General features: G+C 35.0%; 1 protein-coding gene across 3 annotated transcripts in view; it reads left to right on the top strand.

Moving 5' to 3' along the window:
• Window positions 1-23,723, top strand: part of CCDC66 (coiled-coil domain containing 66) — a 38,360-nt gene that overhangs the window by 11,021 nt on the left and 3,616 nt on the right. The window contains exons 5-15 of one of the 3 annotated variants that reach the window (XM_045530842.1): window positions 882-1,044; window positions 1,218-1,321; window positions 4,312-4,433; window positions 4,904-5,005; window positions 16,337-16,468; window positions 16,866-17,116; window positions 17,316-17,400; window positions 18,766-18,927; window positions 20,083-20,227; window positions 21,030-21,170; window positions 23,153-23,643. In XM_045530842.1, coding sequence (XP_045386798.1) covers window positions 882-1,044; window positions 1,218-1,321; window positions 4,312-4,433; window positions 4,904-5,005; window positions 16,337-16,468; window positions 16,866-17,116; window positions 17,316-17,400; window positions 18,766-18,927; window positions 20,083-20,227; window positions 21,030-21,170; window positions 23,153-23,643 — 1,898 coding nt within the window. Of the gene's footprint in view, window positions 1-881; window positions 1,045-1,217; window positions 1,322-4,274; window positions 4,434-4,903; window positions 5,006-16,336; window positions 16,469-16,865; window positions 17,117-17,315; window positions 17,401-18,765; window positions 18,928-20,082; window positions 20,228-21,029; window positions 21,171-23,152; window positions 23,644-23,723 lie in introns of those variants that run through there. The other 2 variants (XM_045530844.1, XM_045530843.1) reach the window with 2 other exon arrangements.

Raw genomic sequence — 23,723 nt, 5'->3', positions numbered from 1 at the left:
GTAACAAGCTTTTAAAATAATTGTTTTTTAGAAGACTTTCCCTAATATGTAAAATTATTTTTATAGTTACCATATGCCATATTTTAAGGTTAATGCTTAGAATATTATTCTTATAGCACATAGCCTTAGGAAACTTGGTTTCTTGGACTCTAAAATAAAGATGTTAGTACAAAAAACTGTTGTATTTACTTTAAAATGTTAGAGGCTTTACTTATATTTAAAATAATGATAAGAAACGTTCTGAAAAAATCCACTATGGTATTTCTAGTGAAAACTGAGGGAACCTTAGCATGAAGATTTGACTTGAGTTGCTCTTCTGGCCCCTGCATTTGCTTGTCCTGTCCCTCAATCCGTGCTAAGGATTGGCAGTACTATTTTTTTGACTGGTGTAAAACAGACTTGGAAGGAGCAATAGAATGTTATAAAACATTTGGTTTAGAAATTATAGCTGGGACATAAAGACAATGGTTTTCCACTGATTTCACAGCTAAATGAGAAAAATAAAGTTAAGGTAATGATTTTTTATTAAGCTATTAGCATTTATTCCCCCTTTAGGTTGTGATTTATGTTATAATTTGTATTATTTGTGAAGTACGTTGGCAAGAGTAAACGGAGGTTTATTTTTCTGTTGCTTATTTTCTTCCCTATTTGACACAAGAAGTTGTATGGCTATGGCCATGAGCAGGCCATTTAACTTCTCGGCCTCAGTTTTCTTTTTTTTTTGACAGAAAGGAAACATAATACCCACCTCAGAGATTGTTGTGAGAGTTAAATTAGGTGATGTATAAGACTTTTAAAAACTATATAGTAGTATGCCAAGATAAGGTATTATAATAGATATAATTTAGTGTTAATTTTAAAACATGCATTTTACCTCCTAGGTCAGTATAGTCTACATTTAAACAATATTCCTAATCAGCCAAAGGATGAAAACAATATGGGATTACTCCAAAAAACTGAGGATGTTTCTTCTGTCCCAGATGAAAATAAATCTGTCTTAAATAAAAGAGAGGAGACATCTAAGTGTGAGCAGAAAATTGCCATGTATGTAACTCATATCTGTTATTGTGGGGTCATCTTGGAAATATGGTGTTTTTTTTCCTTGCATGTGAAATATTTACTCAGAAGACTTAGAGCTTTTAAAAAGCTTATTAATGAAGTCAGCTGTGTGGAAACATAATGATAAGGCTTCTGTTATTTTTTGTGTTTTGCCTTAGAGAAAATGAATGGAAACCAGCTGACATATTCAGTACTCTGGGGGAAAGAGAATATGATAGAAATTTGTTGGAAGCAAAAAAAGCCCAGTGGAGGAAAGAGCTTGGTAGGTAATTTTTATACTTTTTATTTTAATTCTGTTAGCTTAAGAACTATATATTGAGGACAAAGTTGTAGGGGATAAGGGAAAACTTCCCTTTTGCCCTCTGAAGGTTCGCTGACAAAAGACAGATGAATAAGAGAAAAGGCCTACAAAGTTATTAATGTGAAGGGGAGTCTTGCAAAATATAAGACTCAAAGAAATGGCTAGATGGTTGACACTTTTGTACTATTTTTACTTTGCTGAAAGAGTAGAAGCTTGGAGCATGGCAAAACAGGTTGTGGGAGGGGGAGAAGAAGAGTCCTGCTAGCGGAAGTGGTCTTTGTTGTGTAGATGAAACATTACAGGTAGCAGCCCTCAGAGAGAATAGATGGTAAATGTTTCTTTCTGACCTTTGAAGATGTCAGACTCCTCAGTTAATCTTTTCTACATCTGGACATGGGAGGGCCTCCAGAGAAAGCCTGGCTGCATCAAGGCAGATTTTCTCTACAGAGGAAATCTCCACAAAAGGCAGCTCTGCAAGGCTACTTCTGTTTGCCAGCCCTCTGAACAGGCATTTCAAAACATGACAAGTATATTTTGGGATGAAACATTTTGGTTTCCTTCAAAGTAAAGTGGTCCCACAATATCTGAGGGATTGGTTCCAGGACATGTCCACCCCATGCCAAAATGCATGGATACTCAAGTCCCTTATATAAAATGGTACAGTATTTGCTTATAAACTATACACATCCTCACATATACTTTAAATCATCTCTAGATTATTTATAATATCTAATGCAATGTAAATACTATGTAAATAGTTACAGTGTATTGTTTAGGAAATATTGACAGAATCTGTACATGTTCAGTATAAATGCAACCATTCATTTTTTTCCCCCAAATATTTTTGATCTGTGATTGGTTGAATCTGCAGATGTGGAACCCACAGATGTGGAGGGCCAGCTATATATCTTTTAGTATGGTTATTACCCAAAGTCTTGTTTTATAACATTTGACATCTAAAGTAGTTCTCTGCAAATGCAGAAGCTTTGTGGTTTCATATTACGGTAGTTTGTGTCTTATTATTTGGTTCTCTGTGGTGTGCACCAGAAACATTCCTGTCACCTATATCATTCTGGAGCCTCTGGCTCAAAGATTTTTAAGCTTTTCTCATTTCCTGCAAATCTTTTTTCATATTTTTCCATTACAGAAATCCTGTGGGTATAAGAATGGTTTTATTGAAAAATTGATTTCATTTTTTCAAATAACCAAAACATTCTAATCAAGAATAAGCAATATGGTAATCAGTTGGTGTATTCTAGACAGAAATAAGCTTATTGCACTATTTTAGCCTGTGGACTGTATAAGTAAGAAACAACTGTTACTTCGTAGATTCAATTTAGGGTTCAGGTACCACAGTTTGCAAAATGGATGACATAATAGTTGTATTTCTTAGGACTAGATATACTAAAGGCATGAAACGGGCTTCATCCTCCATTCAACGAGGAAGTCCTGTGAGGCAATCACCAACCTTGCTGGCATGAGTGATTTAGAAAAAGAGATAAGCAGCAGAAGTAGGGAATGAATTGATGTTGGAAGTCAAGGTAACAGAATAATGAAGAAAGTAAATTTTTGGTAGTGTTGCTGCCCAACCAGGTTCATTTGTCCACTGCCCAAGAGGAAGCCAGTATGCCAGAGAAAGAGTTTATTTTGCATATGGGAGAAATTTCTCAAATCAGCCTCCCAAGAATTTGGGAGACAGGGTTTTTAAAGACAGTTTGGTGTAGGCAATTGAATCTGCTAATTGGCTGGGTTCGGTGGGTGGGATCACAAGATCAGTTGAGTCAGTTCATCGGTATGGGCTGCTGGTCTGGGTGGGTTAACCATTCCCCTGAAATTGGGGATGGACCTGGAAGATATCTCAGGAACTACCCCTAGGTTTCAAAAAGGTGATATTATCTATGGAGAAAGCTAAGAATCTTTATAACCACCAGCTATGTGGCTGCAGAGTAGCAATTACAGAGAAGTAAACAGGAGGACAGTGGCTAATTATTATCATTATTTTTAGCTAGGCCATTAAGCCCTTTTTATTGATTTGAAAGGGCAGTTTCAGTAGCAGTATCAGAAGGTTTGGAGGTCTGATGTGTGCTTATATCACAATTTCAGCTTTAAATATTTTCTTTCAACACAAATTTTAACATCCAAATACAATACCAAATTTCTGAAATAAGATGGAACTACTTGGAAATGACTGAAATTTTATGCTTTAATTACTGTCTTTAAAAAGTTTACTTTTTTTTTTACTTGATACTGTTAGCGAAGCACATCTCATTAAGTCATGCTTCCATTAATTTTCTTGGAATTTAGATTTATACATCTCTGAATTGTGTATTTAAGGAACTGTTGATTTGGGGTTTAGTTTTTAGTGTGTCTGTTAGACACAGGGTTTTATATTGTTTACTTTTCAGCAATAAATGAGAAATAACAGCTAACATTTATTGCATGTTTACATTGTGCCAGACCCTATACTGAAATAGGCACTATTACTATCCCTGTTTTTACAGAAGAAGAAACTGAGGTTTAGAGAGGTTAGCATAGTCACTTAGCTAGAAGAAGTGGTTGAACTTGAATTTGTCCCCAGGGTTCTCTGACTCCAGAGTTCCAGCTTTTAATGCTCTTAGTAATAACTGAATGAACATTTAGGAAAGTGGAACCTAAGAATAATTAACATAATATAAAATAAGTTATTCTGATAAAATTACTTCTTATTGATAATTGTAATAAAACAAGCATTTTACATTCATTGTGCTGTTCCTAAGTTTGGTTCTGACTACATTTTTTCTTTTATTTCCCTAAAAATTCATCTCTGCCTTGTGAGTTAATCTCCTCCCTAAAAACCAGTTTTGATTAGATCTGTGTTAGAATCTGCATTTATTAAGAAGGTCATGATTTGTTTATATAATTCTTTTTTTTGCAGTTTTTGTACAATTTTTTAAAAAGGACATTATTTACAGATGAACAGGTTGCTTTGAAGAAGAAAGAAAAAGAAGCTTCTGAAAAACGGAATGATCCTTGGAAAAAATCTGAAAGTGATAAAATAACGTGGGAAAAACTTCAAATTCTTGACCAATCTAGGGTAAGAGTATCAAAAACAGTATTTGTGGAACATAAGACATCTTAATTGCAATTTTAAAAATGTGAAGCAATGTTCATATAATAAAACTTATTTTTAAAGCTTATTTTTTTTAAAAAGCCCTTTTCGTATGAAAAACAGTGTTATTTTGAAAATAATTATGATGTCAACTAGTCTCTGTTTGCATTCTATAAGTTGTCTTGCTGTGGTGTTAGGTGAGTGTAGAGGCCCCCAGTACTTCCTTTAGGCTCTTATAAAGGAGCTCTGTGATTTTTTAAATGTACACAAAACTCTACGACTAACCATGTGGTAGAGTTGTGTATCCACCACAAGGTTATCTGGTCAAATATAAGTGTTTGCTTATCAAACATAAGTATATACCGCATGTCTCTTGGATAGTATGTTTATGATTATTAAGTTTTATCTGTGTTTAATTTTAGATAAAGTGCCCTTGTTTTTCTGTTTGTTTTTAGACTTCTGCTAGCTCTTCAAGCAGTCTATCACAATCTCCCAGTCAGGTTATGGTGGTCCAGGCTGATGGGCATTCACTACTTAGAGCTAGTCAGATTTTAGAGGTAAGTCCTAATTGTCACTACTTTGAATATTTAATCTCTTTAATACTTGACCTCTATATAACCTATTTCCCTTGAAGGAGTGGATCTAAGTCCTCTTTATTTTTAATTACCAGTTAATTTTTACTGAGTATATTATGTTCCTTAAATTTAAAAAAGTTATTAACCATTATTTTTTACATGTATTATCCCTTCCTCTTTGTGTACATTGACATTTTAACAAATGTATTCTGAAAATAATGCAGTATTCTAAAGGGATTATTCTGATGGTAGAAATTTTCAGCATTGTGGCCGACTTAGGTAGATTTCTTATAGAACCCCTTCAGGTTGGATTGTTTGCATGGCTGTCTGTTTTGCTCCACCTAGGGCTGACTCACCTACATCAAACACTTTCATCTGTTGATAATTTTACACCAATAAAAGAAATGAAAACTGAATTGTATTTGTAATCCCCAGAACACTTTAACTGAAAAGACAATAAATTAATCTTGATAGAAGTTACTTTGGAAAAATCTAGAGTATGGGTGGTAATTTTAAGTGTGTAAAGTTTAGAAGTTGATGTATGCAGACACCACTAAAAGCACAACTAAAACTAACTTTTCATAAGTTGGTATCATTTGTTGGCTTATTTATTTTTCAGCGTCAGGATTGAGGAATCTTTATTGCTAAAGATGTTAAATATTTCCAGTTATCAAATATTAGGTTGAAATGTTAGTATATCTTTTATTATTTCTCAATGTGTGTGTTCTTTTAGGTCATTTATTACCTGGAGGTAGTCCATACTATGATTATTCATACATGTGAAGAATTAGTCATTTGAGGCGACTTTTAGATTTTAAAGTATTTTGTATATATTTTTAATGATAGCATGTATTTTTTTTAATAATCAAAAAACCAATAAAGTTATTCTAATTTTGGAGTCAGAAGTGGGAGGTTGCTGATGGGAGAAGAACTAGAAAGGTAAACACACTAAATTTAGGGATGGACAACCAAGAGTATGATCATTTGCTCATTCTTTTACTATTTAAATGCAGTTTTTGTGTATTTGTATGTGAATGTGGTCTGAAATTGGAGAGATACTATTGAGGGAAAAGGAATTAACTGTGTAACAAAAAAGCCCCCTTCTCAAATACCTGAGAATATTTTTTTTTTTTCCAGAAAACCCAACTGTGGCCAACTATTTATACTCTTTGTATGTCTAGTTAGTTAGCCTCTTCCTATAATTGGGAAGAGGAGAAGTTTGGTTGCAGTCACCAAAGCCTCTTGTTAAAACATGAGGTAATGCATGTAAAGTGCTTAGAATAGTGAGTGACATAGAAAATATGCTAATGAAGTTTTGGTTAACTTATAATTTACAAAGCAGGTCTGTTTAGAGCCCTGAGAGTGTTCAGGGTCAGTCCTCTCGCCAGTTTTCTTTCTTCTCTGATTTTGATTCTCTAGTCTCACTCCTCTCCCAGTTGACTTCTGTCTGTATAGCCTTGTGTTTTTCATCCCTATATTATTATTTTATATACATTCTTTTATACTGTCCATTTTAAAACTCATTTTGTATTTCTAATTCTAATTACAGCCTCAGCCCTTTTTTTTTTTTTTTTTTTTTTTTTTTTTTTCAAGAAACAGAGTCTTGCCATGTTGCCCAGGCTGGACAGGTGCCATCATAGCACACTATGGCCTCAAACTCCTGGGTTCAGGTGATCCATCCTCCTGCGTAACATCCTCACTAGCTGGGACTGTAGGCACAGGCCACTGTGCCTCAGCGTTTTTGAGAATATCTCACCTTTATGAAAACTTGGCTTTCCCTAATGGCTCCCCCTCCCTGGAAAGTCTCTTAAGAGTATATTCTGTTGTACTCTTTAACATGGGGTAGAAAGTGAGGTATTCGTTCTGCTAGCTTCTTATTCCTACCAGTAGACTATAGTTGTGCGTTTGACTGGCAAAAAGTTTCTCACATTTTTTACTTTTCCTTCTTTTTAAAATTTTTTTAAATTGTGGTAAAATATGCATAACATAAAATTTACTATTTTAACCATTTTTAAAGTGTATGGTTTGGTGGCATTAAGTACATTCATGTTGTACAACGATTGCTACCATGCATCTTCAGAACTTTTTCATCATCCCAAACTAAAACTATACTTGTTAAATAATAACTCCCATTTCTCCCTACCCCTTGCCACCACCATTCTACTTTCTGTCTCTAAATTTGACTATTTTAGGTACCTCATATAAATAGAATCATATAATATTTGTCCTTTTGTGACTGGCTTATTTCACTTAGCATAATGTCTTCAAAAGGTGCTGTAGCATGTGTCAGAATTTCACTTCTTTCTAAGACTGAATAATATTCCACCATATGTATGTACGTACCATGTTTAGTTTATCCGTTTTACCCATTAATGGACATTTGGGTTGTTGCTGCCTTTTGGGTATTGTGAATAATGTTGCTATGAACATTGGTGTACAAATAATCTGTTTGAGTTCCTATTTCAGTTCTTTTGGTTATATGCTCAGAAGTGGAATTGCTGGATTATGTGATAATTTTACATTTAATTTTTTATGTTAAAATTTTTACCAATTTTAATTTGGTTATTTTTTGTTTAATCATTCCAGTGCTTTCCATAGCAGCTGCATGATTTTACAGTTCCTATCAGCAGTGCTCAAAGGTTCTAATTCCTCCACATTCTCACCAACACTTATTTTCTGATTTATTGAGAATAGCTGTCCTAATGGGTGTGAAATGGTAGCATTGTGGTTTTGATTTGCACTTCCCTGATGATTAGTGATGTGGAACATTTTTTCATGTGCTTATTGGCCATTTGCATATCCTTGGAGAAATGTCTATTCAGCCCTTTGCCCATTTTTTAATCAAGTTGTTTTTTGTTGTTGAGTTGTAGGAGTTGTTTATGTATTCTGTATGTTAATTCCCTTATCATATACATGATTTGCAATTATTTTCTTCATTCTGTGGGTTGTCTTTTTACTCCTTGATAATAGTGTCCTTCCGTGCACGTAAGTTTTAAATTTTGATGAAGTCCATTTTATCTAGTTTTTTCTTTTGTTACCTGTGCTTTTGGTGTCATATCCAAGAAATTGCCAAATTGGATTGTCATGAAGTGAGCTTTTCTCCTGTGTTTTCTTCCAAGAGTTTTAGCTCTTATGTTTAGGTCTTTGTTCCATCTTTGTATATGGTGTAAGATAAGGGCCCAACTTAATTCTTTTGCGTGTGGATATCCAGTTTTTCCCAGCACCGTTGTTGAAAAGACTGTCCTTTCCCCATTGAATGGTCTTGGCCTCCTTGTCCAAAATTGTTTTATTATATTGTGTATGTGAGGATTTATTTCTGGGCTCTCTATTCTATTCCATTAGTTTGTATGACTGTCGTTATGCCATTGCCTCATTGTTTTGTTTACAATAGCTTTGTAACAAGTTTTGAAATTAAGAAGTGTGACTCCTCCAACTTTTTTCTTTTTTGTGATTGTTTTGGTTATCTGTGGCTTCTTGAGATTCCATATGAATTTTAGGCTGGATTTTTGTATTTCTACAAAAATGTGTCATTGATATTTTTATAGAGATTATGTTCAATCTATAGATCACTTTGGGTAATATTGATTTCTTAACAGTATTAAGTCTTCCAGTCATGAACACTGGATATGTTTCCATTTATTGATTTCTTTTAGCAGTGTTTTGTAGTTTTCAGCATACAAGTCTTTCACACCCTTGGTTAAGTTTATTCCTAAGTATTTTATTCTTTTTGATGCTATTGTATATGGAATTGTTTTCTTAATTTCCTTTTCTACATGTTCTTTGTTAGTATATAGAAATACAACTGATATTTGTGTGTTGCCTTTGTATCCTGCAACTTTGCTGAATTTGTTTATTCTAAAAGGTTTTTTTTTTTTTCCTTTTTTTGTGAGGGGAATGAGGAGGGAGGGTGGTTTAGTTTCTTTTTTTTTTTTTCTTTCTTTGAGACAGAGTTTCACTCTGTTGCCTGAGCTACAGTGCTGTGGCGTCAGCCTAGCTCACAGCAACCTCAAACTCCTGGGCTCAAGTGATCCTTCTGCCCCAGCCTCCCAAGTAGCTGGGACTACAGGCATGAGCCACCATGCCTGGCTAACTTTTTTTCTATATATTTTTAGTTGTCCAGCTGATTTCTTTCTATTTTTAGTAGAGACAGGATCTTGCTCTTGCTCAGGCTGGTCTCGAACTCCTGAGCTCAAACAATCTGCCTGCCTCGGCCTCCCAGAGTGCTAGGATTACAGGCATGAGCCACCGCGCCCAGCCATCCTAGTAAGTTTTTGAATTTCAAGAACAAGGATAGACTACTTCAAGCATTTAAGCATAAGAAGAAGACAACAAAAATCAAGGTGACCTTAGATTTCTCCTTTGTAGATAATAGAGCAATATTTATAAAGGTTTACTAGATAAAGACTGGACTAAAAAATTTAATGCCTGGGCAACATGTTCACATATAAAGGGAACATAAAGACATACTCAGTCCTGGAAAAATTTATAAAATATTCCTCCCAAGGATTTTCCCTTGCAACTTTTTTTTAAAATAAGAAAAATTCTTAAATATTATTTCTCAGTCAGAAAAATGAATCAATTAAAACACAGTTACAGAGTTTGAGGTAAAAAGGAATGTACAGCTGACAAATCTCTAAGACATTGTGAAATGAAAAAGGTAAGTTGCATAGTGCATATAACCATATCTATATTTAAAGAAAAAAACTTTAAAAGACTTATGAGCACATATGTGTATTTATATACACATACACACATATAAATGAAAAGAGAACAGATTGTGGACATTGTCTAACTGTGGTTCAGAGTAGTGGAAATAAAGGGGAACTTTCCAGTTTTGTTATGCTTTTGTTTTGCTAGAATATTCTGCAGAGTGTTTATATGTTGTGTGATCTCTCCATAAATGAAGAGTTAATTATGATTGTGGAAAATCAGATAAAGGTTAAAGAATGTAGAAGACTTAGGTAACCACTAGTATAATTAATTATAAACAATATCACCAACATAGTGTGTACAAATACTACAAAATAAATATTACTAGCAAGATAACAAAAATCAACTCTAAAAAGTCAAAATATCCTTTGTGAAAACAGCAGAGGTATGAGAACCCCAAAGACAATAAAATTATACATTATTAAAAATAGATTATGCAGCTGGGCATGGTGGCATGTGCCTGTAGTCCCAGCTACTTGGGAGGCTGAGGTGAGAGGATTGCTTGCACCTAGGAGTTCAAGGCCAGCCTGGGCAACATAATGAGACCCCTCTCTCTAAAAAAAAGAATAGTAAATTAAATGGAAAAATAGTTAATGTAAGCGAGTCAAAATCTAAACAAATGAAAAACAAAATTGATAATAGTAATTTTGGAAACATTACTTCTGGAAAGAAAGCTGTTGACACATAATAATTTATTTTTATAAAAAGCAGAATCGGTAATTAAAGATGTAAAAGCAGTGAATTCTCTGAATTAAGTGATTCATGAGTCAAATAGAAATAGGAGAAATAGCATAGTTTTGTCAGAGTATTATCAGAGGATTTGGACAATATGTGTCAGTGATTTTATTTTCTATAAACACACTGTTCAGATTCTCAGATGTCAATGGAACATTTGCTCTTTTATTACAGAATTTGCTATAATGTTGTAAGAAAAACATAACCAAAAATAAAAGTCAGGCAGAAAATATTGACAGCAAATAAGCTTTACAGACTCAAATACTAAGATCCCATGATCTCAAGACACTGAGTTCTAGTGTAAACTGCTGATACTACTCCCTAAGATACTGGAAAAACTGAGGGGGAGGGGTATTTTGTTCATCTTTTGGATTGGTAGGTAGCCTGGAGTGGACGTTAACCCAACATCTGTTGGGGAATAAAATAGGAAATAAACTGATGGAATTCTACTCTTGCTAAACTGCTTTCCCTCCTCCCCGTGTGCCATTGACTTAAATAATGCCTTACCCTACATTAACTATAATTGAAATCATTGTTCTAGCTGTTCTCCAGAATAAAATCTTAGGCAGTGCTTGCTTGAATCTTCTTGTGAAGAGCTGGAAAAAATCAGGAACTACTACCCCACCCTTCCTGCCTTAAAGTCTCAGGGCTGAGGAAATACCATTACAATACAAGGAGTGTTCCCAAAGAATGAAGCTCTGACCTAAGGAGTTGTTTTGAAGGGTGGGGAGTAATTATGGTTTAATCTTAGGCCTGGAACTTTCCACCTTTTAGCTAGTCTGCTTTCCACCATCCCTACCCACTGAGTTTTATTGGCTGCTCATTGCTAGACAAGTGTGGCTGATAATGCCAGAAAAATAAGCTCACTCAAATAACAAAATATTGGAAGAACACAACTATTTCAAAGGAAAAATAACAGAGGAGATCAGAAACAAAAATATTTGGACAAATGGGTTAATAAAGTTAGCCTAATAAATGTAATAAAAGAAATATAGGAAGGTATTACCAATAATAAGATGGCATTAAGAAAACTAAGCAGAAAGTTTAGGTGTGAAACATAAAATAGTTGAATTTACAAATACAATAACTTAGGGAATGAATAAATACTTGGAGGACCAGATTTAGAAAAAGTCTTGAAAAAGGTGACAGATAAATAGGGAAAAAAATTTTAAGGCAATGTGAAAAAAAAAATGAAACTCGAACATTCAGGTAGATAATAGCTCAAAGAAGAGTGAAAAAAAAATGAAGAGGGGAAAATATTTGAAAAAGTAATGGAGAATCCTAGCACTCTGGGAGGCCAAGTCAAGCAGATCTTTTGAGCTCAGGAGTTCAAAACCAGCCTGAGCAAGAGCGAGACCCCGTCTCTACTAAAAAATAAAAAGAAATTAGCTGGACAACTAAAAATATATAGAAAAAAAATTAGCCGGGCATGGTGGTGCATGCCTATAGTCCCAGCTACTTGAGAGGCTGAGGCAGAAGGATTGCTAGAGCCCAGGAGTTTGAGGTTGCTGTGAGCTAGGCTGATGCCACGGGACTCTAGCCAGGGTGACAGAGAGGGACTCTGCCTCAAAAAAAAAAAAAAAATGGAAAAAGTAATTAGAGATCAGTTTTCCAGAATGAAAAGACTAACCTCAGATTTAAAGGTCCCATAGAACACTACAAAAGAGAATGAGGAATATCCCATCTACACACACTAACTGAAATGTAAGAATAAGAACACAAATTCTAAAAAGCTTACAGAAAGAGCAGGCTATATAAAAGAGTTTGACGTCAGATTTTTCAATGGCAAAACTGAATGCAATATAACTGGAATCTTATTTTTAACACATCGATGGAAAAGAACTTAAAACTTAGAATTTTATATCCAGCCCAATTATCATTCAGATAAGAGGAGATGATGAAATTTCCTTAGGCATGGAAGTGCTCTGACAATTTTTATAAAAAGGCCCATATTGAAAACAAATTGAGATTTATGAAAAAAACTCATTTCATATGTTAGTAAAGTTGATAGTTGTCTTTATAAATTACTAAGAGTAACAAGAGAAAATACCCTTAATAACTAGAAATTAAAAGTTAATATCATCATTAATGAGTTGGCAGAGAATGGCAACATCAAAGGATGTGGGAGCATATTGAAGTTCTTGTCTTACAGAAGACATCTGTAAATAATGAATTTTTTTAAAAGGAGGCTTAAACCTAAGACCTGAAACTGTAAGACTACTGGAAGAAAACATAAGGGGAAACACTCCAAGACATTGGTTTAGACAAAGAGTTTATGGCTAAGACCTTTAAAAGCACAGGCAAAAGAAAACTATATTAAACTAAAAAGCTTCTGCACAGCAAAGCAAACATAAACAGAGAAGAGACAACCTGTCTCTTCAATAGTTTGAGTATTTGCAAACTATTTACCTGACAAAGCACTCATATCCAGAATATACAAGGAATTCAATCAGCAGAAAAATCTAATCTCATTAAAAAGTGGGCAAAGGACGTGAATAGACATTTCCCAAAAGAAGACATACAAATGGGTTACAGGTATGTGAAAAAAGTGCTCAAAATAACAAATCATCAGAGAAATGTAAATCAAAACCACAATCAGCAGAGCCTGGTGGTGCATGCATGTAGTCTCAGCTACTTGGAAGGCTAAGTTGGGAGGATCGCTTGAGCCCAGGGGTTTGAGGCTGCTATGATCACGCCTTATAGATAGACACTGCACTCCAATCTGGACAACATAGTGCAACACCATCTCTTAAAAAAAAAAGATGACATCTCTCTCCACTTTGAATGGCTGTTCAGCTGCAGTTGATAATTCTAATCGTACCGTCTCTGCTGAAGACAATTGTATGAGCTCTACCATTTCCTGTAGCACAAAGAACAAAAGACATTACCCTGCCTCTCCCAACCACGGGCCTTAGACAAGGATGCAGGTTTTAGTTCTCAAAAAGTGAAGGATGTTTTAAAGAGACAGAAAATATTTATTCCGTTTTTTTCAGGCCATTCCTTCTGTTGCAGGTGGAGTGCTGGTGCATGTGGGTTTGAGAAAAATTTCTCCAAAGATTAGGATAGAAAGCAGAAATTTATTTTACTTTTTACTTTTCCCAAGGTGGGAAAAGGGCCAACATGATAAAAAAGGAGTAAGGGGGAAAGTGTGTTGGCAGAGAGAATCAAGATATTCAGGCTTTTTATTTAGGAATTATAAAAAGGGGTGAAGATGATTTATGGCTATAGCTGAGTTAACAGGGTACTGTGAACCATTGTATCGTTCCTTAGATATTTTCCTGTTATTTCAGCAAGGCTGCCCCTTTCAGTTATTAGCACAACACTGAAAGGATGACCCATAAAAGAAAAAAAAAACTGATGAATGACCATAGTTAAAAGTTCGGCTCTTTAAAGATTACTGTTAAGATTATAAGATAGAGGGAGAAAAATTTACTAAGTACCTATCCGATGAAGGAATTAAGTTCAGAACATACTTTTTCAAATTCTCAACATTCAGTAATTAGAAAACAACTCAATATGTTAAAATTGACAAAAGGCTTTAATAGATGTGACTCCAAAGAGGGTACGTGGCAAATAAGCATGTAAAAAACTGGGATTTTGAACCATGTGCTAAACCTCTATGGGCCTTCTGGTTCTATGGGGGGATTTTAAAGTAACTTTTAGGTTCAAAGGAATTTTCTTTTTAAAGTGATTTCAGCTCTTTGTTTTGCTGCTCTTGCTCTTGGGAGATCCTGATCTTTGTAGCCCAATGTCCTGGGTTCCCCACCACCCACCTGAATGCTTTTTCTGCCTGGCTGGTGGACAAGGTGGACAGGCAGATGGTGTCTCAACTGGGGAATTATGAGCTGGCAAGAGGGCTGTTCTGGCCTATGGCTAAGTCACCATTGAGAGTTCTTTCTTAGAGCGATATTTTTATAGACTGCTTTAAGGGGAAAACTAAATGGAATGGAAGCATCTGTAGTAGACCATTTGAAAATTTTCAGTTCTGAATTACCAGCTGTCATTCATACAGCATTTGTATTAGAAGTGAGACTAACACTACCTAACAGAGTAACTTGAAGATAGCTAAAACGTAGTGGGTTCCTTTGAAGGAATCTTCACCCAAGGAAGGCTGTAACAAGAATAGGCTTTCAAAATGGGTATTTAACAAAGTGGTTTTTATGTAGGGAAAGGGAAGTCTCAGATCAATAATAGGGAGATAAGTTGAAAACGTCTCAGTGAGCCTAGGAAAAGGCTTCTTTCCTAAACCGTATGGAGGAATTAATGGGAGGGAGTGCTAGAAGATGGTCAAAACAACATTGTTACAGTGTGTCTTACATCCTACACATTACCTGCCTTAACTTGGCTTCAACTGATTGTGGTCAGTAAACCAAAAAGGATAATTCTACCTACCACCACCTCTCCTCACTCCTATTTTTTCATTCCTCTAACTGAATGCACATTGGGGGAAACTTTAAAAAAGAATATAAGAAAAATTTAAAGGCTTTCCAGTTAGTGACAAAGGGAAACGAATGATTCAGATGGCAAACAAATGCTAGTGGCTTTGTAAGGTATCTTTGAGTAAGAAATTAAAGACCAAATTGAGAGAAATGATTATTCAATTGTCTACAAGGTTTTAAACAGAAAACATTTTGAGTGATTTTAGGAATTTTTAAGGGTAATTTTGACTTGCATCTAATCCTTGAATAATTTACAATGCCACTACATCAAAATGTGGAACCAGATCTGGTTACATCAGCCTTAAAGATTTACAGCATTCCAAAACAATTGAGTGCCTTGTTGAGAATTTCCTCTAGAGAGTTCAAAGGGTCCATTTGCATGCTTGTTTTTCTTTTCCTATTTTGACCTCTAAAATAAATTTCTAGAGGTAGAAAAATCATTTACCTCAAGATAATGCTCACGCTCCTTTTAAGGTGGGTTTTTTAGGCTTAAATAAATATGATAGTTTTTAATCTGTTTAGAATATGTAGGAGGACCTGAGACATTAGGATCTTTCCTTTTTGTGTAAATATTTAGTAGTTCCTTTGATCAAAGCAATGGGTTGTAAACTATGAGTGTTGCCAGTGTTTCTGGTAAAAGCAAGGGCAGAAAGTTAACATTACGAGGTATACCGTCCTTGTGGTATTCTGTCAAGCCATTTTTCTTTAATTATGTCCTGCAGTTTGGCTGTTGGCATTTCAGGACAATTTGAGTAGAATATATTCTTTCCCCTTTTCTTAGAGCATACTTAAATGCTCATAAATTAGAGAGACAAACTTTTATGCTACTGTTTTTATTTTTTCCTTAGGATTCAAGGACTTATTCTGGACACAGTATATTTTTCTTATTGGAACATCATAGGTTGTGATAGAGCTGTGGGAGCAGAATCAGAAAAGAAGGGTATCCTAAAGAGAGACACGATTTGATAGGGAAAGCCTCTGGCTCTCACACGTCTTCCTATATCCAACTGATTCTTGGTCCAAGAGCAATATTTGTTACATTCTGAGGCCAAATGAAAAACAGTATTCATCTGTTTTTAAATTGTCAGTAACTCTTTTAACTTCTAAATGTAACTATATTAGAGTTTTGAAAATCTTGTAATTGTTTTGGAGAATTTCTAATTTTCATTAGAAAATTTCATTTGCTTACATTTAGATATCTTCTTATATCCCTCTGGCAGTATTTGTTTAAAATATGATTCTGAAAATCAGAATGTACCTACTTAATTCTTTAATTTGAATTCTTTGTTTGAAATTATAGCTCCTCTTAGAGATAGATAAATGCCTTACTAGATTAAATCTGTATAAATTACTTTGGCAAGATTTACAAATATAAGGTGGTTAGAAAAAGAGAACTGAACTTCAGATGATTTTGATGACTGTTGTTTAGGAAACAGTGCTGGTGAAGCACCCTTTCAGTACTGTGAAACAAGAACAGCAGAGAAAATGGATTGAAGAGTTGAATAAGCAAATAGAAGATGACCGGCAAAGAAAAATAGAGGAAAAAATTATATATTCAAAGGTAACTTATGAGGTTTAATGTCTATAAAATAAAAAAATAATAATTTCAAAGTCTTTAACCATATTAACCTAGAGGTATTCTGAAACTGCTTGACAAGACCAGAGTATTCAAATCATTCCACATTTGCCTGTGGGGACCTGTTTTCATTGAATGCATTTAATGTGATTTTGCATTGCTTCTGTTAACTAACTTTTTAGAAATTTCCTGATTCTTTGAATTTCTCATTTTTTCCAAGCCAGTTATCTGAATGCATAAGGAATCAAAACAATACAATTTTGTTAATTTTCATGATTCTTGTTCTGGTTTTGAGTGATTTTTAGAAATTATGTTTGTTATTTAGGATTTTATGTGAGAATAACTGGAAAAATTCTTAGCAATTCTTATTTGTCTTAATTAGGGTGAGGAACATGACAGATGGGCAATGCATTTTGATTCATTAAAGGGTTATCCTGGTTCTCAGTCTCAACTGTCCTCTCGATCAACACACAAACAACCAGAGTACTTGTGCGTCTCTCCTGACACTCAGGAGCTGGCTGATACCAGCAGTGTTTTTACACCTACAACTGGGAGCCAGGTTGAACCTTCAGAGGAGGAGCATATAGCAAAACCTGTTAGAGATGTGGTTATGGCAAACAATCAGAGAACAAAGTAAGTTCATTCTTATGTATTTATTGGTTTTTAAGAAAATCTTCGTGGTTTGATAGAACTCTTATGTCTAATTGGTTTCAGGTATGGCATTTTTCTTTGAAATAGAATGGTTAGTAGATTTATCCGAAGCAAAAATGATTTAGCTTGTTGAACCCACCTTTTTGGGGTTTTTGAATAGCTAATGTATTTATCTTGCCAGCTTTCTCCGTTCTATGACTGCTCTCTTGGACCCAGCTCAGATTGAGGAAAGAGACAGACGTCGACAAAAACAGTTAGAACATCAGGTATTGCATTGTAAAACATCGTTATTTGCCTTAATAAGTAATATTTATGACCAACATATACCTAAGTGAATGGAAATTAAAATTCTGATCTAAAATTACAGCACAGGTCCTGTCCAGTCCTGTGATGAATCTAATCCCTACCCCATCTGCATTGTGCTACTAGAATTATGCTTATGCTCAGAACTAGACAATGTCACATACTATAGCCACCTGCTTTCTAATAGACAAAGTCTTTAATATATAAGTTGTATGAGTTTGTACTTCTCAGGTTAATATTGGATGGTTTTTCATCAATTTCTTTTTTCTGACTTCTGTTCAGGATGAGAATTATAAATAGTTCTTTGAAAGAAAACTATAGGGGGTTGAAGTAAAATTATTATTAAGAAATCTAGCAGATTAATATAAGCAAGGCTAAGGTTAAAACTCCAATTTTAATCTAATACTAAAGGGACTTAAACGTCTGAATAATTCTTTAAAACCTTTGTTATTTGATGAATTTGGCATAATGTTACACTCACTCAGTTCAGTGAGCAGACATAGAGCAGCTGCTGTTTACCAGGCACTATGCTAAGCACTGAACTTACTTCTTCAGTTGTTTTTCTGTCATTTCTCCTAACAGCCCTGCTGGGATTGAAGAAAAAGCATGTATTTAAAGTTTCAAATAGGAAGTTAAAAAAGAGAGAGAGAAAGAAAAAGCATGTAGAACTTGACACAGGGCAAGTGGGAGATGGCAGAAATGCATAGGAAATTTGACATTTCACTTCACTCATATGCATAATACTTTCTGTATACTGATAAAACTTATTTTCCTTTTTTTTTTTTTGGAGACAGGGTCTTGCTTTGTTGCCTGGGATAGAGTGCAGTGGTGTCATCATAGCTCACTGCACCCTCACACTCCTGGGCTGAAGCAATTCTCCTGCCTCAGTCGCCTCAGTCTCTCGAGTAGCTGGGACTACAGGCATGTGCCATGGTGCCTGGCTTATTTTTCTATTTTTTTGTAAAGGCGGGGGTCTTGATCTTGCTCGGGCTGGTCTAGAACTCCTGACCTCAAGTGATCCTCCTGCCTCGCAAAGTGCTAGGATTACAGGCGTGAGCCACCATGCCCGGCCATTATATAAAGCTTTTATTTATTTTTTTAATTTCAGTTTTATTTTTTGTAGAGACAGGGTCTTGCTATGTTGCCTAGGCTGGTCTAAAACTTCTGGCCTCAAGTGATCCTCTTGCCTCAGCCTCCCAAAGTGCTGAGATTACAGACTTGAGCCACTGTGCTGAGCCTGATAAAACTTATTTTCTTCTAGAGTCACCGAACAAATGCTTCATGGATTTTTATTTGTGACAATGATTATTGTGATTGTTTATGACTAGAAAGCCATCACTGCTCAGGTAGAAGAGAAGCGCAGAAAGAAGCAACAGGAAGAAGAACAAAGAAAGAAGGAAGAACAAGAAGAGGAGCGTCGCTTAGCACGAGAACGAGAAGAGATGCAGAAACAGTATGAAGAAGACATACTTAGGCAAAAGCAAAAGGAAGTAGGTATTTATATTCTAACTTTTAACATTTTAGAATAAAAAAGGATATGTTTTTAAAGGGAAAATAACCAGAAGCTGAACATTTCTATGTATTTTGAAATTATGAAGCTATATGTGGAAACATTAAACCTCTGTGGTGAAGAAAGTTAGGAAAGTAAGAGAGAAGCTTGAGGTTTTATTTCACATTATATAGCTCACAAATGCTACACTGCTTTGGCTTTTTCTTTCTACTAAAGGATGAGGTCAAGATAAGTTATCATAGGACAAAGCAAAAGCTACCCATATGCTTGATTTTTATCTACTCCTAGATATGAGGGGTTATCTATGCTTCATTTCTAAGCAATTATTAGTGTAATTTTTCTAGTTAAGAGAAATGATTGGCCTTTCACTTGCAGACAGGTGCATATATTTGCAGAATGACTAGTGGGGAATGATGATACAATTTGTGGTCGTGTTAGATGTTTCCTATGTGCTAAAATGGCTTTAATAAAGGAGTAGATACCTGGTTGGCTGGGAGAACCCCTATATTAAGTGGTGCAGACAAGTTGAGTATGGTGATGTCAAGTGCCATGTTTGAGCTGACCTGACAGAGACGTTCAGCTGCTAAAGATTTAAAGGTTTAAAGAGTAGAGCACAGATTCTGCATTTTCTTGCCTTTTCCCAGTTGGTGGCCTTTAGTCCAAAATTGGCTGATAAAGGGACACATGGTCTGGGTTCCAGTTTCCCTGAGTTGAATAGGCTGAGCCACCTACTCCATGTGGCAACCATATACATGAGGAAGTCAAAGTATTATCATTTGCTTGAACTGTAAGAAGTGGCTACAAACCTTGTGTTTTACCTTAACATTTATTTTTAAACTCAATAGAATTATGATAGAATTGACCATCAGTTTTTAAAACTTTGATAACTTTATTAGTATAAATTTGAAATGGATAAAAAGAGTTCTCTCATATTTGTGATTTAATGTAGCTGTAGAAAAAGATGTTAAAATGTCAGCATCAAAAGGGCAGGAACTTTGTCCTGGACTGTTCTACCCCTAGTATCTAGACCAGTGCCCGACAGACAGGAGAAGCTTAGAAAATATTTACTGAGAGAATAGTCAAGTCTGTGCTTACTAATTGTATTTAATAACTGTGCACATGTTGTTGTTGATAGGAAATTATGACTCTCAAGACAAATGAGATTTTCCAGACAATGCAGCGAGCGCAGGAACTGGCACAGAGACTAAAACAAGAACAGAGAATCCGAGAATTGGCTCAAAAGGGACATGACACTTCTAGATTGATTAAAAATCTTGGTGGTAAGCGCTTAACCAAAGTTTTATTTAAAGTGTTTTTTGAAGATGATTTTTAAAAATTGTCTTTTTTTTTTTTTTTTTTTTTTTTTTTGAGACAGCCTCACTCTGTCATCTGGGCTAGAGTGCAGTGCCATCATCATAGCTCACTGCAACCTCAAACTCTTGGGCTCAAGCAATCTTCCTGCTTCAGCCTCCCTAGTAGCTGGGACTATAGGCACACACCATGATGCCTGGTTCATTTTTCTGTTTTTAGGAGAGATGGGGTCTCGCTTTTCCTTGGGCTGGCCTCAAACTCCTGAGCTCAAGGAATCCTCCCACCTCAGCCTTCCACAGTGCTAGGATTACAGGTGTGAGCCACCACACCTGGCCAATAATTGTCTATTTTATACCTTTAATACATGTATTAATGAAATATTTTAGAGGAATTTTAGACTTTAAATAATGTAACTTTAGAAATGTTTATTTGGAAAGTTGCTTTAAAAGTAGAACTAAATAAGGTTATACTTTCTGCTATCTTTTCACATCTTATGTGTTGCTTACAATAACCCTGTGACATAGGTAAAATGTATATTTTTGTGCCCATTTTTATAAAGAAAAAAATAAGTGATCTCCCTAAATTCAAGAAGGGATAAGAATGTTGGTAACCTCTTGTAAGAAAATTTAGGTTAGCTCCTCTAAATTTTTATTACCATGTTCATTCTGATTAAACTAAAAGTCTTGTGAATATTTCAGTTGCTGCTATGTAAAATTTCTATTAATATTCCTTAATGTCATTTTTATCAGATAATTTATTTCTCATTGTCAGTTGATACAATACAAGTGGAATATAATGCATTCACTAACAACATTTCAAATTCAAGACATGAATCTGATGAAGTCAGTGGTGAATTGAATACATGTATCAATTCTGCAGTTTCTCCTAAGAAGGATACTGGTGTACAAACAGGTATTTGTATAGAAATTGTGATTTAAAATTTACTTAAAATGAAAGTCACAAGTAAAGCAATTAAAATTAAGTTCAACTTAAAGTTTAAAAATTAAAGAAATTTGAGGTTTTCAGTAAGATTGAGTTTGAAAATAAAGGGGTAACAGCTGTGTTGAGATGTTACATACCATAAATTTGTCCTTTAAAAAAGCACAGTTCAGTGTTTTTTGGTATGTTCAGAGTTGTGTAACCATCACCAGAATTTTAGAACATTTTCATCATTTTAAAAGGAAACCCATTAACAGTCATGTTATACTTCCCTTCTCTCCAGTTCACTTTCTGTCTTTGAATATTTGCCTGTTCTGGACATTTCGTGTAGTTGGAATCATACCATACATGGTCTTTTGTGACTGGCTTCTGTCACTTAGCATAGTGTTTTAAAGTTCATATGTTGTAGCATGTTTCGGTACTTCATACCTTTTTATCACTGAATATTCCATTGTATGGATATTCCACATTTGCTTATTCATTCATGAGTTGATGGGCATTTGGGTTATTTCTACCTTTTGGCTATTATGAATATGCTGTGAACATTCATGCACAAGTTTTTGCATGGACATGTATGTTTTTAGTACTTTAGAGAGAAGAGAATTGCTAAGTCATATGATAAATATGGTTAGCAGTTTGAGGAACTACCAAACAGTTCTCCAGAGCAGCTGTACCATTTTACATTCCTACCAGCAATGTATGTGAGGGTTCTGATTTCTCTGTATCCTTGCCATACTTGTTATTCTAGTGGTTGTGAAGTAGTATCTTATGATGTGGTTTTGATTTGAATTTCCCCAGTGACTGATGATGTTAAGCATCTTTTCATGTGTTGGTTTTAAATTTTTAAATAGGTAATAAGTTAATACCCATGTTGGGTATTATAGGTCTCCATGATCATGAGGCCCTTCAGCCTTTCAGCCCTCCAACTGCCTTGGAAATTTTGTTTTTTAAATAACTTCTAGGAAATCTTTTTACTTTTTAAACTAGTTACAAGTGGACTCTTCTGTTAATCCTTGGGCATTCAATGGCAACTTAAAAAGAGACAAAAACCAAGTTGGTTGGCCATAAGTTAGGAGATAATATTGTCTAAGCCACTCTGGAGTGGGGTAGCCTCAAACACAAAATGTTTTAAGGAAATCCTTTTCCTAACAGCACTGTATTCTGCCAATTAATTTTAGACTCTAATACAGTACCAAATTAGCTGCATGGTATGATGTTAGATGGTGTTAGTGATTGTGTGGTATTGTGGGTATACTCGGTGCCACTGAAATGTATGCTTAAAAATGGTTAAGATGGAAGTTTTTGTGAAATTGGAACCTTTGTGCACTGTTTGTGGAAATGTAAATTGGTGCAGCTGCTATAAGAGACAATATGGCAGGTCCTCAAAAGATTAAAAATAGAATTACCATTTGATCTACCAATTCCACTTCTGGGTATGTATCTCAAAAACTCAACTAGATATTTGGACACCTCTGTTATGCACAGTAGCATTGTTTATAATAGCCAAAATGTGGAAGCCACCAGTTCATGGTCAGATGAATGGATAAATAAAATGTGGTGTGTGTGTATACACACACACACACACACACACACACACACACAATGAAATACTGTTCAGCATTTAAAAAGGGAATTCTGACACATGCCACAACATGGATGAACCCTGAGGACATTATCCTAGGTAAGCCAATCACAAAAAGATAAATGTGACTCCATTTATGTGAGTTATTTAGAATAGAAAATTCATAGAAACAGAAGATAGAATGGTGGTTGCTAGCAGCTGGGAAGCGGGAATAGGGAATTGTTCTTTAATGGGCATAGAGTTTTAGTTTTGAAAACTTAAAAGAAAAGCAGTCTTAGAGGGCAATAACTAATAAAATTATTGGTTAAAATGGTAAGTCTTGTTATATTGTATAATACTTTTAAATGAATCATTTGAAACTTTTTTTTTTTAGATGACTTAAATACAGGAATATTCACCAATGCAGAATCACATTGTGGATCATTAACAGGGAGGGAAATTATAAATTGCTCATCTCCCGGGATTTCAGCAGAATTTAATGGAGAGTTTAACTCTAAGAAAAACAAGCAAGAACTAAGTCACGGTAAAGGAGCTAACTTAGAAAAAGAAAATAGTTGGTATAATGACCAGTGTAATCAGTTTGCAAGAACAGAGAAACAAACAAAAGACATGAAGAAATGCCATCAAAGGCCTGATTGGAATATAAATAAGCCACTCAAAAGGTATATTCCAGCATCAGAAAAGTACCCTAAACAGCTTCAAAAGCAGAGAGAAGAAAAAAAAGTAAGAAGGCGGATGGAACTGCTTCATTTGGTAGAAAGAAATAATCCTGGACACGTCTCTCAAAATAGAGGCATGTCAGAAGATTTTCATTCATCTCATCAAGAAACTGAGTCAAAGTTCAGGTGGCATCTAGTCAAAAAGGTAAAACTCTTCTGTCTTTAAAAAGATATGTTTAAGTGTAGTTATTGATGTTTCTAGATTCAAAACAGTGTTTCCCACAT

This window comes from Lemur catta, chromosome 18 (assembly GCF_020740605.2).
Source record: "Lemur catta isolate mLemCat1 chromosome 18, mLemCat1.pri, whole genome shotgun sequence".
Classification (NCBI taxonomy): Eukaryota; Metazoa; Chordata; class Mammalia; order Primates; family Lemuridae; genus Lemur; species Lemur catta.
This window is presented reverse-complemented; position numbering and strand designations above follow the sequence as displayed.